This window comes from Tupaia chinensis, unplaced genomic scaffold (assembly GCF_000334495.1).
Source record: "Tupaia chinensis unplaced genomic scaffold, TupChi_1.0 Scaffold000215_1, whole genome shotgun sequence".
NCBI classification, from domain to species: domain Eukaryota; kingdom Metazoa; phylum Chordata; class Mammalia; order Scandentia; family Tupaiidae; genus Tupaia; species Tupaia belangeri.
The window spans coordinates 1,097,060-1,112,497 of record NW_006159690.1 but is presented as its reverse complement, the minus strand read 5'-3'; the positions used below and the strand labels follow the sequence as shown (position 1 = coordinate 1,112,497).

The 15,438-nt window shown below is 39.1% G+C and overlaps 1 protein-coding gene across 4 annotated transcripts in view; it reads left to right on the top strand.

Annotated features, from left to right (window-relative positions):
- TM2D1 (TM2 domain containing 1) overlaps window positions 1–14,769 on the top strand; it is a 32,923-nt gene extending 18,154 nt beyond the window's left edge. Inside the window, exons 5-9 of one of the 4 annotated variants that reach the window (XR_334397.3) lie at window positions 5,665–5,738; window positions 9,910–10,039; window positions 13,727–13,765; window positions 13,850–13,884; window positions 14,321–14,769. Coding sequence is in view for 1 of the 4 variants with exons in the window: in XM_006147508.3 (XP_006147570.1) it covers window positions 5,665–5,738; window positions 9,910–10,020 (185 nt within the window). In the remaining 3 variants the exon portion in view is untranslated. Of the gene's footprint in view, window positions 1–5,664; window positions 5,739–9,909; window positions 10,040–13,726; window positions 13,766–13,849; window positions 14,160–14,320 lie in introns of those variants that run through there. The other 3 variants (XR_334398.3, XR_001370319.2, XM_006147508.3) reach the window with 3 other exon arrangements.
- The last annotated feature ends 669 nt before the right edge of the window (window positions 14,770–15,438 follow it).

Sequence of the window (15,438 nt, the reverse complement as noted above, 5' to 3'; positions counted from 1 at the left end):
TTGTTCTTGGCTGACTGGGCTGGAGGTTCAAATACAGTCACAATGTGGGGTTGAGTTTTTCTTTCTTTCTTTTTTTTTTTTTTAAAGAATTATTTTATTTCACTTTATTTATTTATTTTTAGAGAGGGACAGAGTGAGAGAGAGAGAAAGAGAGAGGGAAAGCGAGAAAGCAAGCCACTAGGTCCGGGACTCGAACCATGGTCAGCCATCTGGGAGTCTAGCACCCTTAACCACCACTTGCTAGCCCCCAAGGATTGAGTTTTTCTTGAGCAGTGCATTTTCACTGCATTACTACACTTGATCTTAGCCAAAAGGTCGAGAAGCGATTCATTGCATTACTAAGCAGGCCCTAAAAGATTTTTTTTTTTTTTAAACTTTGACATACTTATTAAAACAACCTTAGGATGTTAATTCAGCAAATATTTTGCCACTTGAGAAAGGAAATCTCAGGACCAGCAGTTAGCGTAATGGCTATGTCAACTTCCATGTAGTCGACTGTGGTTCGAGCCCTGGACCCGGTGGCTTAAATTCACGCTGGGCATGTGCGCGTGCATGCCCAAGATCCTGAGAGGAAAACGGAGGAGAAGGGGTTGCGGCATGGCCATTCCCCCCAGGGGATGATTTCTTGCTTTCTGTCTTCCTGTTCATGTCTTTCTGCCGAGTGCACATGCTCTATAGCAAAAACCTCTACCAAAAAGAAAAAAAGAGAAAGGAAATTTCTCATTCATGTGCTTTACAGATGGTGCTGTTTTCTTCTTTTCCATTCTCTTTAGTCTGTTGAGTTTGTGACTTTTTAAAAATCCCTTGGCAGGGCTGGCAGGTGGTCTGGTGGTTGGGGCACTGGACTCCCACGTGGGCAACTGTGGTATAAGTCCTGGACCTGGTGTCTTTCTTTCTTACTTTCTCTCTCTCTTTCTCATCTCTTTCTGGTGAGTGCACATGCCCTATGACAAACTTTAAAATAAATAAATAAAATTAAATAATTCTTCAAAAAATTTCTTTGTGTGCACGTGTGCACACACGCGTGTACACGCACACAGAGAGGATCTTGGAGAGGGGGAACTAAGTAGGCATGTCTGATTTATCCTTTAACTGAAAATCTCCTTATCTCCTTAGATATTTAAATATTGTTATCCTTACTTTATTTGCACTTAAGCTATCTTGTTAAGGATTTTGATATGTTTTATCAGCTAATCTAATCTAGTATGTAAAAGTTAGTGTTGGCCCAGCTGCAGGGATGCAGAGTGTAGCGTTGTTGCGCCTTGATGCTGGAGGCGATGTGCAAGTCTGGTCTATCTGAGCATGCCAGGTGTGCTCACAGGCCTATGGTCCTGGCTGTCTGCAGGGCTCCTCACTTCCAAAGGAAATAAGTACATAAACTTTAAGAAGTTAAATTGTTGGGGCCAGCAGGTAGCATGGTGGTTAAGGTGTTTTACTCCTACATGAATGACTGCGGTTCAAGGTCTGGACCTGGCAGCTTGCTTTCTCACTCCTCCCTACCATTGCCCACCCCTGTCTCTCTGGTCAAATTTTAAAAATAAATAAATAAAATTATATCAAAACAATTTTTTAAAATTAATGCAGAGGTAGAGGAAGGAAATTTGAGAACCAAACACATTAGAAGAGAACTTTGGATAGTTCAACTAGACCAGAGGGAGAAGGAATTTGCAAGAGATGAGACTAGGTTAGCTGACGCTCATTAAAGAATGTGTTTTTGTGGGGCTGGCAGGTGGCATGGTGGTTGAGGGCGCTGGACTCCCACATGGCTGACCCCGGTTTGAGTCCTGGACCTGGTGACTTGCTTTCTTACTTTCTCTCTCTCTCTCTGTCCTTCTCTGGTCAAATTTAAATAAATAAACAAAGTTAAATAAAATAATACTTAAAAAAATAAGAAGAATGTGGATTTGTGTTGTATAAATGTCTTGATTATAATTACAGTAGTCTTAGAAATAGTGATAGCGAAAGTAGTAGCTGGGCTAACTCATTTAATCCTTGGTATTCTTTTTTTTTAAAAGTATTTTTATAGTTGAGAGGCTAAAACAAGTTTAAGATAGCTTTTTAGAAATATCATTAGTGGGACCAACAGTTGGCGTACTGTTTGTGACTCCCATGTAGTTGACCATGGTTCAAGTCCCAGACCTAGTGGCTTGGATTCATGCCGTGTGTGTGTGTGTGTGTGTGTGTGTGTGTGCCCAAGATCCCAAGAGGAGAATGGAGGAAAAGGGATCGCAGCGTGGCTATCCTCCTGATGGTGTTTCTCTCTTTCTGTCTGTCTTTATGGCAAACACAGGCCCTATGGCAAAATCCTCTCCAAAAAAAAAAAAAAGAAATTTCATTAGTAAAGTCTTCTTTTGCCTTAAATTTACAGAGGTGGACCGTAGTTGACATCACACATTTAGAGTAAACGAGATTATAAATCATGATAATAATTTTAAATTTTGAAATTATTTAAAAATATACTTTTTTAAGTTTATTAATTTTATTTCTTCCATGAGTGAGAGACAGAAAGAGAGAGAGTCACTCCCAACGTGGTCTTTCACTGCCATCCAGCCCAAGCCTCAGTCAGCCTAGATCATGGGTGTAGGTGCTCCCGGGACGTACAGAGACTTGAGGACTTAAATCCAGGACTGTCCCACGTGGGTCAAGCATTGCAGAATGTTGCGTTACCAGTGTACCACCAGCTGGCCCCTTAATTTTTTTTTTTTAAGAATTATTTTATTTAACTTTATTTATTTATTTTAATATGACCAGAGGGGGACAGAGCAAGAGAGAGAGGGGAAGTAAGAAAGCAAGCTCCTAGGTCCAGGACTTGAACTACAATTGGCCAAGTGGGAGTCCAGGGCCCTTAACCACCACACCACCTGCTGGCCCCTGGCCCCTTAATTTTTAAGAATTCCTTGTTGAGATATAAATGATAGAAGTTAAAGTGTACCTATTTCAAAAGGAAAATTTGATAAGCTTGATATCCAGCTATACCTGTGAAAAAAATCACTGTAATTAAGATGTCCATATTCCTCACTCCCTAGAATTTTCTCATGCACTTTTACAGTCCCTGCCTCTTAGTCCTCCTTGCCCAGCTCATTCCTAAGCAAATACTCATCTGCTCTATATCACTAATAGATTAATTTGTAAATTCCTTACATTTTTAAGTATTATCTTGGATCTGTTCTATAGTCTTTAAGTGTGTTATTCCAGGAGCAGGTGATATTTACCAAAGTTCTAAATAGCAGATATCATTCCCTTATCTAATATTATATCTTAACAGGAACTGAAGGAGTTCAACAGCCAAATATCTAGATTTTCATCAAATTATACTCTGTCTTGGGTGTAATCACAATACTTTGCCAACAAATTTACTTCTATATGACTAATTTAAAGGATTGCATAATATTCTTTTCTGTTGTCAAATTTACCTTCCTTTTCTTGAGACAGTTTCTATGGAATGTTTATGTTGTTTCCAGTTTTTTATATTTACACAATAAATCGATATCACACTCTTACTGTCTGTCAGGTAATGTTTAGGACATTGATTTGAATGAGACAGATAAGACCCCTGTCTTTACATTCCGGGGTAAGAGAGACAGTGAATGACCAGTGAGCCCCAAGGCTGTTAACAGATTTTTTTTTTTTTTGGAGAGGTTTTTGCTATAGGGCGCGTACGCTTGCCAGAGAGACAGAGACAGCGAGGGTGATTTCTCTAGAAGAGATGTGCTAGAGCAGTTGGGTTTTGGGCAAGCAGCATGCAGACTTAGGCAGATTACGAAGACTCCTCTGAAGAAATAGTCTGAAAGGGGAGAAGGCCCACAAGAAGAACCTTGAAGGAAGTTGGCACCCTACTGTATTTTATAACATCAGAAAGGGTTCCTCTTGACAAAGGAAGGCAAAGGCCCTGACAAACTAACTTTTTCTTCATGGACTTATAGTTAAGGGCATAACTTTTTGGGGGCCATATTTAATTTTTTTTCTTTTTAAAAATTACTTTATTTAACTTTATTTATATACTTGTTCATTTATTTATCTTTATTTGATGGGAACGGGTCAGAACAAGAGAGAGAGGGGAAGTGAGAGAGCAAGCTGCCAGGTCCAGGACTCAAACTGTGGTCGGCTGGCTGTGTGGGTGTCCAGTGCCCTTAACCATCACGCCACCTGCCGGCCCCTTAATATTCTGTTTTTATAAGTACATTGAAGGAAGGGGAACTCGGTGATATTTCCAGATTTACACTAGACTATAACGTGAGGAGGAGAACATTTCAGGAATATAGCATGTATGGAGTGGATAAAATCTCAGCAGACAAGTTTCCTTGGCCAACTAAAGTAAAATGCATCTAATGAAAAAAAATTATTACATATGGTAATGGATAAAATGATAGGAGTCAATGAAAAAAATGGAGTTATTACATAAGATAATGGATAAAATGATAGGAGTCTTTAGGAAACAGAAATATGAGAAGATTTATCCATTTATTCAATACACACTGAGCATCTACTATGTGCCATTCAGAGTTGTGGGCACTAAGGACACAGCAGTAAACTAAACAGGTAAAAGTCCCTGCCCTGAGGCCAGCAGGTGGCATGGTGGTTAAGGCACTAGACGCCCACATGGCCAACCGTGGTTCAAATCCCATTCTCCTGGGATTTTGGGCGTGCATGGACATGGACCTGGCATGATTTTCAAGCTGCTAGTTCCAGGACTTGAACTGCGGTCAGCTGTGCCTTAACCACCATGCCACCTGCTAGCCCACCTATTATGTTTTTCAAGCTACTGGTCCAAAACTCGAACCAGACAGTTGACCATGTGGGGATCCAGCCACCTTAATCACTAGGCCATGGGCTGACTTGTTGTGCTGTGGAGCTGGCCCAGAATTGTTGATTTTGACTATAAAACTAATAAACAGGCAACACTTAAGGAAAAATGAGTGTAGAATAAATTAAAGATGATTTAAATACTAACAAAACTTTACAGTTTTATGATACGATCAATGCATTTTATTGATTATTTTTCTGTGACATTACAATTTATATATCTGAACCTATATACTTTAAATGTGTAGTAACAAAAATTTGGGTCACACGATATATTAAGTCTAAATAAATCTGTTAAGATTTTAGGTCTAAAAAATGTTCTTTCACTCTGACATATTTGGATTTAAGATTTATTTTATTAAGTCTATATTCTTTAATTTTGTAAGATTATGTTGAGTTTTTTTTTCAGTACTGATATTTATTTGTTAAGAGAATTAAATTATTTTGTGGCTTTTCTACATAATGGTTCCTATAAATGTTTCTGATATTTTCAGGTAACTATTTTATTTTTTTAAAAAATTGTTTTACTTAACTTTATTTATTTTAGCTTGACCAGAGAGGGAGAGGGAGAGAGAGAGAGAAAGAAAGAGAGAAAGTGAGATAGCAAGCTGCCAGGTCCAGGACTCTAACTGCTTGCAGTGCGTCATGTGGGAGTCTGGTGCCCTTAACCACCCACCACCTGCTGGCCCCGAGATTTGATTTTTTAACATGTCACTTTTATATTCTTGTTATAAAGAGTTTGTGATATCTATATATATAGATATAGATATATATATATATCATAGTTTGTTGGAAAATGGGAAATCTTTGTAATATTTGTAAAATTTTGCAGACAGTTAATGACTTTGCCTTTTTTTCTAGGTTTGTTAAAGTTTTGCACAGTAGGGTTTTGTGGAATTGGGAGCCTAATTGATTTCATTCTTATTTCAATGCAGGTAAGTTAGTTTCAGTATAGAATGTAAACTACTTTTATATTCAACACTGAGTTCTGTGATCTTCTCCTGATATATTTGATTTGTTACTTAATTATTTTAATGACATATAATAATTGCAATATTTTTAGGATATAGTGGCCATCTTCCCTGGGGAGAGTTTTCACTTTCGATCTCTCTGTCTCTCCCTTTCTCTCTGGCGAGTGCACGTGCCCTATAGCAAAAATCGAAGAAAAAGAAAAAAGAAAAACATGCCAAGTGTGTATGTGTGCATACTTAAAGTCCCAAGAGGAGACTGGAGAAAAGGGCTTGTGGCATGGCCATTCCCCCTGGGGTGTGATTTCTCACTTTGTGTCTTTCTCTGGCAAGAGTATGTGCCCTATGATAAACATCTAAAATAAAAAAAGTTCATACTGTAGCTAGCTAAGCCAAAAAGAAAAAAGAGATTTATGGTTAATCTAGGTAATTTTGGGCTAGGGTGGGAGGAGGATTTAGCCTCTAGCAAGAATATCTCTTTATAAACAGGTGATATGTTCAGGATTCTTAATATCATCTTTGCTTCTTGGTGTTTAGCCTCGTTTCCTTCTATTGTGGTGGGTGTGGGAGCATAGTTTGTGAAATGCTGTCCTGAAGCATTGAAAAGTGCCACCAGATGTTTTCTGTTAAATTATACTGGTTGTGGTTAACTCATGAGGTTTCTTAAATTAGAGAAAGAGATGAATTTATCACAACAAATGTTGCCAAACAGTATTTCAGCAAGCATTTATGGAGCACCTAATGTCTTCGGCAAGTGTGTCAGTGTGCATTTAGATCCTCGTCTGTTTCGCTCTGCTTTCTCATGCAGTATTTTCCCTCTTCAGTTCTGTCTGCTTGATGTTAACATTATGCTCCAAAAGGAAGTCAAAATCTAGGGGAATTTGGTGCCATACTGTGAGGAGGAGGCAGCATATGGACCAATAAGATACCAGAATTAAACAAGGGAAATATTTGGTTTTTAAGTTGGAATTTTCCTGTCTTTACTCATAAACATATGCCTCACCAAATATCCTGCCTTCCCTGACTGTGGGGCAGGCAAGCAGGCATGAAGAGGCTAAGGCAGTTGTGCACATATGCTCAGAAATGGGCTTCTCTGAAAAGAGATTTCAAGGGATTTAATATATTACTGAGATTCTTTAGTATATTATAGGGATTCTGAATCCCAATAATAGAATTCAGACTGTCTTTGAAGCCCAGCAATTTAGGTAGTACTTTCATGTTAGGGTCTTTCTTTGGTGGTGTTCTCTTTGCTTTGCAGACTTAGTTTTATCAAATTGCAAAGCTGACGTGATCAAACCACTGCTTTCCCAAACTGCATACCCAAACTTTTCACAATACATAGTTCTCTCCTTAAAGATCTCCTGGGATTGGGGGCCAGCAGTTAGCATAATGGCTGTCGCTGGACTCGCACGTAGTCGACCGCGGTTCGAGTCCCGGACCCGGTGGCTTAAACTCACGCTGGGCGCGTGTGCGTGCGTGCCCAAGATCCCAAGAGGAGAACGGAGGAGAAAGGATTGCAGCGTGGCCATCCCCCCTGGTGGGGTGATTTCTCGCTTTCTGTCTCTGTCTGGTGAGCGCATGCACCCTATAGCAAAAATCTCTCCAAAAAAAAAATATATATATATTATTTGAACTCCGCACTTATTTATAGTTCACTTAAATAAGCTCCCTGTTGGCAGGAGTGGTACCATATTCACTGTTAGGTGTGTGATGCCTGATACAGAATCTTGAATATTGGAAGAATTAAATATTTGCTGAATAGTTTTTATGACCAAATTCATTTTTAAAAAGTTTTTATGACCAAATTTATTTTCAAAAAGAATCCTTTATAGCAGTGTTCTTCAAACTCTGCTTGTATAACCCCTGTAAGAATATTTTTAAAAGTCTAAACCCTCTGCATATTTTTAAATTGACATTTAAGTTTCTGTCCTAAGTTTGAATAGTTGCAAAGGATATAATCTCCAGTTTGTAAATATTGACATATTTAAAGGAAACTGTTACATAAATTTTTAAATGTATCCAACAGAATATAAATACCATAGGGTGGGAACCAGCAGTTAGAGTAATGGCTATGTCACTGGACTCCCATGTAGTCGACTGTGGTTCGGGGCCCGGACCCAGTGGCTTAAAACCCACGCTGGGCGCGTGTGCGTGCGTGCCCAAAATCCTGAGAGGAGAATGGAGGAGAAGGGATTGCAGCGTGGCCATCCCCCCTAGGGGGGTGATTTCTCGCTTTCTGTCTCTATGTCTCTCTCTGTCTGTCTGGCGAGCATACGCGCCCTATAGCAAAAAACCTCTCAAAAAAAAAAAAAAACCCATAGGGTTTTAAATATCACCTTCTTTAAAAAGAGATGGATGAACCTTTCACTATTATAATTTTTACATTGTTTTTTTTCCTTCTTCAGTTATTGTTTCTAGTCCCCTTCTCCCACAGAATTTTGTTCTACTGTAATATGTAAAAGTTCATGGAAAATTCATATGAAAAACTGAATGGATTTCAAATTTTTTGTAGCAAAATAAAATTCTACTTTCCATGAACTTTTTGAAGCCCCTCCTTGTATGTTTTTGTGCTTGAAATCCTCCTACTAATAATCTTACTGATTAACATGTAAATATTTTAAAATTTTCCGTGATTTCCAGAGTGAGTCAATTGTAATTATTAACAATACACACACAGTTGCTTAAAACAGCACAAATACGTTAGAAATTCAGCACATTATTTTTAAGCAAAAAGAAGTACAATGTTACAGGGATTGGATCATTTAAACAGGCTGTGGCAGAACCTACTTTTGAACCTTTGATTAAAGGAGAGAGTCTGACATTTGAATTATCCCTTCGTTTGGCACTTCAGCGGTTTTTGCACCTCAGTGCAATGTACCTTTGTAAAACTCAGGATGTGCTTTGATGGTAGGTAAGCTTTTCTGTAACAAGGTGGAGAAAGGACCGCAATGATGGGGAAAGTGGAAAGAGAAGCTATCATATTTATCAGCCAGTAGGTTTTACAAAGAGTTGTTTTGTTTCTTTATGTCTTTATTTTTTAAAAATTTTGAAGCAGTGTGGGCTTGGGGAATTGCACCCTCAGTTACTTGTTGGCCCTCAGATGGAGGACTGCCTCTGAGGTCTCACTCACAAAGAGTGGTTTTGTTTCTTTATATCTTTATTTTTTTAAAATTTTGCTATAGGGCTTATGCATTTCTCAGAGACAGAAGTGGGGATGGTGAGGCACACACCATCCTTTGGGAATGACCACACCACAAGCCTTTCTCCTCCATTTTTCCTCTTGAGATTTTGGGCATGCATGCACATACATCTGGCAGTTTTTCAAGACACTGGACTGGGACTTGAACGGCACAGTTGGCCTTATGGGATCCAGACACCTTAACTGTTGTGCCACTGGCCAGCCCTACAGAGAATTTTTATGAGAATCAAGGATCTGAAGATTGATTCTCATAAAGCTCTCTGGCCTGCATACACCTGGGTAAATCTTTGCCTACTCTTAAGGCTGTAATTTGAAGATTGGAACCTCAAAGGCTAATGCAGAAATTGTGTTAATTGGATTGTTACAAATGTGATTAAGTGGACAGGACGACTGTAGTGAATATGTGTTGTTTTTTTCCTATCTCTTACATCCCAGGGGGTTCTGTCAAGACTGTCAGTCACATTCCCTCGACTTCCACAGGGAGCCTGGCCTGACCAATTCTGTCGATCCTATTACCTTGAATATAGTCATTTGCCCAGCAATAGGCATAAAAACCAAACCGATCAGTGAAAGTCTTTCCTTGGAAAGGAAATGTTACTTTCTTTTGGGGGCTGCTGATCTGGAAATACATGAATCCAGAGCTGTTGGCAATTAAGAATGCCTGTCTAGAATAAAACTAGAGCTAAGCAAAGAGGCAGGAAGGTCAAAGCCAGGGCCTCATGGGGCACAGATTCAGTCCTTCAGGCCTCGGTTCTTGTAGCTCTCTTTTGATCTGGTGAGTTACTTAATTTTCTGCTACACCGGCCACTTAAGTTTTGCTTAAGATAGAGTTGGATTTTTGTTGCTCCTGGAAAATCTTGTTAACAACTGAAAAAATAAACCGAAAGTATTGTGAAATGTCTTGTGAAATGAGTAATTTGGAAAATTTGTGTCTTCTAGATTGTTGGACCTTCAGATGGAAGTAGTTACATTATAGATTATTATGGAACCAGACTTACAAGACTGAGTATCACTAATGAAACATATAGAAAAACACAGTTCTATCCATAAATATTTTTAAAAAGAAACAGTAAGTAATATGTATGTCATCTATTAGCTATCATGTATTATTCATATAAAATTATGAGAATTTTAGAACCGTAGGAAATTTTAACAGATTATATAGTATTATTAACCTCTCATTTTGCATATTAGAAAACTCCGGTCTATGGGACCAGCAGTTAGCTATGTCGCTGGATTCCCATGTAGTCGACTGCGGTTTGTGTCCCGGACCTGGTGGCTTAAAACTCATGCCAGGCATGTGTGCGTGCGTGTCCAAGATCCCGAGAGTAGAACAGAGGAGAAGGGATTGCGGAGTGGCCATCCCCCCGGGGGGTGATTTTTCGCTTTCTGTCTCTGTGTCTCTCTCTGTTTGTCTGGCGAGCACACGTGCCCTATAGAAAAAAAAAAAAAGAAAACTCCGGTCTACATATATCTCTAAAGTGTTTTTACAAGTGGTCTTCAAAAAGTTCACAGAAAATCTGTATTATAAAAAAATATGCATAGAGTTCTCTTTCCTACTATACAAGATGGCAAGTGAAAAAGCTGCAAAGCAGGATACTAAGGAGAAGAAACCTGAAGCCAAGAAGGCTGATGCCAGTGGCAAGGTTAAAAAGGGTGACCCCAAGGCTAAAAAGCCCAAGAAGGGGAAGCCCCATTGCAGCCAAAACCCCATCCTAGTCTGTGGCATCAGCAGATACTCCCGGTCTGACATGTATTCCAGGAAGGCCATGTACAAGAGGAAATACTCGGCCACTAAATCCAGGGTCGAAAAGAAAAAAGGAGAAGGTTCACAAAACCAGTTGGTGGAGACTAGAATGGTGGTACGTGGGTGGTTAAATTGCACAGAATGCCTACGTATTATCCTACTGAAGATGTGCCTCGAAAGCTGTTGAGCCACAGCAAAAAACCCTTCAGTCAGCATGTGAGAAAGCTGTGAGCCAGCATCACTCCTGGGACCATTCTGATCATCCTCACTGGATGCCACAGAGAGAGGCAAGAGAGTGGCTTTCCTGAAGCAGCTGAGCAGTGGTTTATTACTTGTAACTGGACCGCTGGTTCTCAATCGAGTTCCACTGCGTAGAACACACCAGAAATTTGTCATTGCCACCTCCACGAAAATTGATATTAGCAAAGTAAAAATCCCAAAGCACCTTACCGATGCCTACTTCAAGAAAAACAAACTGCGGAAGCCCAGACACCAAGGTGAGATCTTCAACACAGAGAAGGAGAAATACGAGATTTCAGAGCAGCGCAAGATTGATCAGAAAGCTGTGGATTCGCAAATTTTACCAAAAATCAAAGCTGTTAAAAATCAAAGCTGTTCCTCAGCTCTAGGGCTATCTGCGATCTGTATTTGCCCTTACAAATGGAGTTTATCCTCACAATTGGTGTTCTAGATTTTTTGTCAAGAACCTAGTTAAATAACTGATCATATATATTAAAAAAAATGCATAGATTTCAAAATTTTATGTCAAAATAAGCTTGTACTTTAATTCTATTTTTCCATGATTTTATTGAAATTCCCTTAAATGTGTGCTCATAGCTCTTGCAGTTTCCAGTTCAGACTTTCTCTGTAGTGAATATGGTCAAAGGACAAAGTTTACAAGAAAAAAATTGGGACCAGCAGTTAGCGTGATGACTATGTCACAGGACTCCCACATAGTTGACAGCAGTTTGAGTCCCGGACCTGGTGGCTTAATCTCACGCCGGGTGCGTGTGCATGTGTGCCCAAGATCCTGAGAGGAGAATGGAGGAGAAGGGATTGAGGCGTGACCATCCCCCCTGGGGGTGATTTCTTACTTTCTGTCTCTCTCTCTCTCTCTTTGTCTGTCTGATGAGTGCACACACCCTATAGCAAAAACCTCTCCAAAAAAAAAAAAAAAATAACATAATTGAAAATAGATTTTCATTATATGATAGTTATGATGAACGTGTGTGCTGTAAATAGTTCAGTATAACAGATGTTTTCTTCTGTCCATCTAGTCAAAGGTCAATATAACAATATAATCTTTTTTTTTTTTTTGAGAGGTTTTTGCTATAGGGTGCGCATGCTCACCAGAAAGACAGAGAGAGACAGAGAGACAGAAAGCAAGAAATTAACCCCCTAGGGGGAATGGCCATGCTGCAATCTCTTTTTCTCATTCTTTTCTTGGGATCTTGGGCACACATGCACATGCACCTGGTGTGAGTTTAAACCACCAGGCCTGGGACTCGAACTGTGGTCGACTATATGGGAATCCAGTGACATAGCCATTATGCCAACTGCTGGTCCCGGGCCAATATAATCTTTAACCTTTTTTATTTTTTTCTCGTCTCCTTTCCTAAACCTGATAGTTTATAGACTCTAAACTCTGAACTTTATATATGCACTTTCCCTGACCTGTACTTTGGCCCTGCCCATGAAAATTATTAAGTGACTTTAGCCTTAAATAGGTCATACACCTGTAGAAGGCAGAGATACCATTAGATTTCCTCGTTCAACTTACTGGTTCTTTAGGATTCTGCCAACGTAAGGTTTTTATTTCAATGAACACACAATAGTCTATTCTAATAAATAATCTTCTAATAATGGTAGATTTTCCTCAGAAAGAATTTTGGTAGAATGTCAGAAAAAATAGTTCCTTGTATAATTTTCTCTGTAATGGACAAGTCTTCTATAACATGGAGGATGCAGAGTACTTGTTAGATAATTGTTCACTTGGAACTGGTTAGCAACTTTCAGAGAGACAGGCAGAGAGAAAAGACAGGGCAGATATCTTAGCCACCATCATAGTCTAGGATTTTCAGTCGACTCTGCCCCAGAGTCTTCTTGTAAAGGCCAGGAAGGGAATAGACATTTGTTTAAATAGGATGTAAAGTATAATTTTGCTCTTCAGGTAGATTCTTTTTTCTCACAGTGAAATTATGGGATATTGTTATTGTCATGAGATTGAACAGTGACAGATCCTACAAATGTGAGGAATTTAGTCCATTTCTTGCCCAGAGTTTTTAGATTTTTTCTTACAAACTTTAAGAGTCATTGAGTTGTTTATTTTTATTTTATTTTATGTGTTGTTATTATTATTAGTAGTAGTATTTTTAATTTGACCAGAGTAAGACAGAGAAGGAGAGAAAGGGAAAGTAAGAAAACAAGCTGCCATTTCTCGGACTCTAACCGTGGTCAGACATGTGGAGTCCAGCATCTCTCTGCTGCGCCACCTGCTGGCCTTAGGAGTCATTGAATTTTCAAGTTAAATTGAACTTTCGAGAACCATCTGCTTTTTTCTACCTGGGAACAAATTGAGACCTAAGGAGGTTGAGACTAAGATGTGCAACTCGTTAGTGCAGAATTAAAACTAGAATCTAGGTTTTCTATACATCCCATGTGATTGTTCTCTACTTCCCACCCTAATAGCATCCCTTGCCAACTCTAGCATTTTGTATTAAGAGTCTCATTTTGGAAATTGTTTCTCCTACTTTATGAGAAAGATTGTGTGGCTTCACATAACCTTATTATTAATACCATAAATTATGTCTCTTTCAAAAGTATACAGAAAATTTTTAAGCCACAGTGTGTAAAAATTAAGCAAGTGTAATTTGAAAAGTGAGTCCATTCTCTCTAGCCTGTTATGTAACATTTAATCGGAATTCCAGACTGACATTTGAAATTTAAAACTTGAAGTGTCTGTTGAAAAGGCAGATAACCTGCATTGTCATTTATATGCTCTCTCTCTAGTACAGAGATTGCTTCAAGAGTAAGAAGAAAGTGTCCTGAGTAAGTGAAATGCTAAAATATGCAATAACCTTATTGAATGCTTTCAATTGTTGTGTTTTAATATATTTCTGTTTTCTGTTTTAGGATTTGAGCCTCATGGTTGCTATAGAGAACTTTCAGTACGTGGATTTTCCATTTCCTTCTTCACATACCACTTTATGAGTTCTGTATAATTTTTTGATGTTGTGGTTGTTTTGTTGATTCAGCTAATAGTGCATCATCCTGAGATTTATTTAATAGGACTTTCTTTGAAACTTGTATAATAATCTTTCTGAGGCTCCTGTCTCCATGAGATAGATAGCTTATTACTCTGATATTCTTTAATGTCTTTTACAAAGGCAAGTTGCCACTTGTTATTTTTGCTTCTGGAAAATAAAGATGTAACTTATTCACATTTTTTAGTGCTGTATTATTAAGACCTTCTTAAATGTTGACTGTAGCTGCCTTCTACATTTTGATCATCCAAAGTACTTAATACATGGTGTGAACAAATGCCATTTATATTGCTGGGGGCTGCAGTCTTGCATGTGTCACCTTTCAGATCTTTTTTTCCAGCTTTCAGATCTGTCTTCGCCTTCATATCCAGGGGAGCCAAAGATCACCAGGGTGTCTGTGAAACTTGGAGGCAACATGGCTGCTTCTGAATTTTTCCCTGTTTTTGCTTTGGGAGTGATGCCCTGGGTTTGGAAGACTGGATGCTGACTCATCAAACTCACTCCAGTTAATGTATTTGAAGCTGGATGGACAAGGGGATATGCCTAGAAGATGCACCAGTGTCTGAAGGAAGCAGCTCCTGGACACTAGCACCAGGCCTTTCTGACTGTGTTTAGAAGGTTTTAAGAACATGGGAATACATGAAACACTCTATTCCCATAATACCCTGCTCTTTCTTTCTTTATTAATGGACAGATCAGTTTCAAAATTAGTGTGGTGTAGGGTCAGCAGGTGGCTTGAAAGCTATGGTCCTGGATCTTACATGGCCAATTCTGTGGTCAGAGGCCAGGACCTGGTGGCTTAAAAAACATGCCTGGTATGTGTGCATCCAAAACCCTGAGAGGAGAGTAGAGAAGAGATTACAGTGTGGCCGTCGTGCATGAGGAGTGATTTCTCACTTTCTCTCTCTACCTCTGTCTCTCTCTGGTGAGTGCATGTGTCCTATGGCAAAAATCTTAAAAAAAAAAAAAAGAAAAGAGTGGAGTCCAGGTTCCTTTAGACTAAAAGCTATAATTTTATTCATTTTTCTCACAGTATATGTTGTAGTACAGTTCACTTCATAATGTTAGTCATTCAGTAATAACTTCTTGAGTTGATGGCAGATTTTAAATATTTTAAATATTGACATGTGGAAACCAGCAGATGGAGTCATAGTTACAGCACTGGACTTCCTCATGGTCAACCGTGGTTTGAGTCCTGGACCCAGCAGCTTAAAACTCATGCCAAGCGCATGTGCGTGTGCCCAAAATCTTGAGAGAATGGAGGAGAAGCGATTGTGGTGTGGCCATTTCCCCAGAGTGGTGATTTCTCACTTTCTGCCTCTCTCTGTCTCTTCGGCGAGTGAACATGCCCCCAAAGCAAAAATCTCTCTAAAATAATAAATAAATAAATACTGACATATGTAGTGAATTTGGCTTGACTCCTTATATACACTCCTTATATACACTGGGAACGTTTCT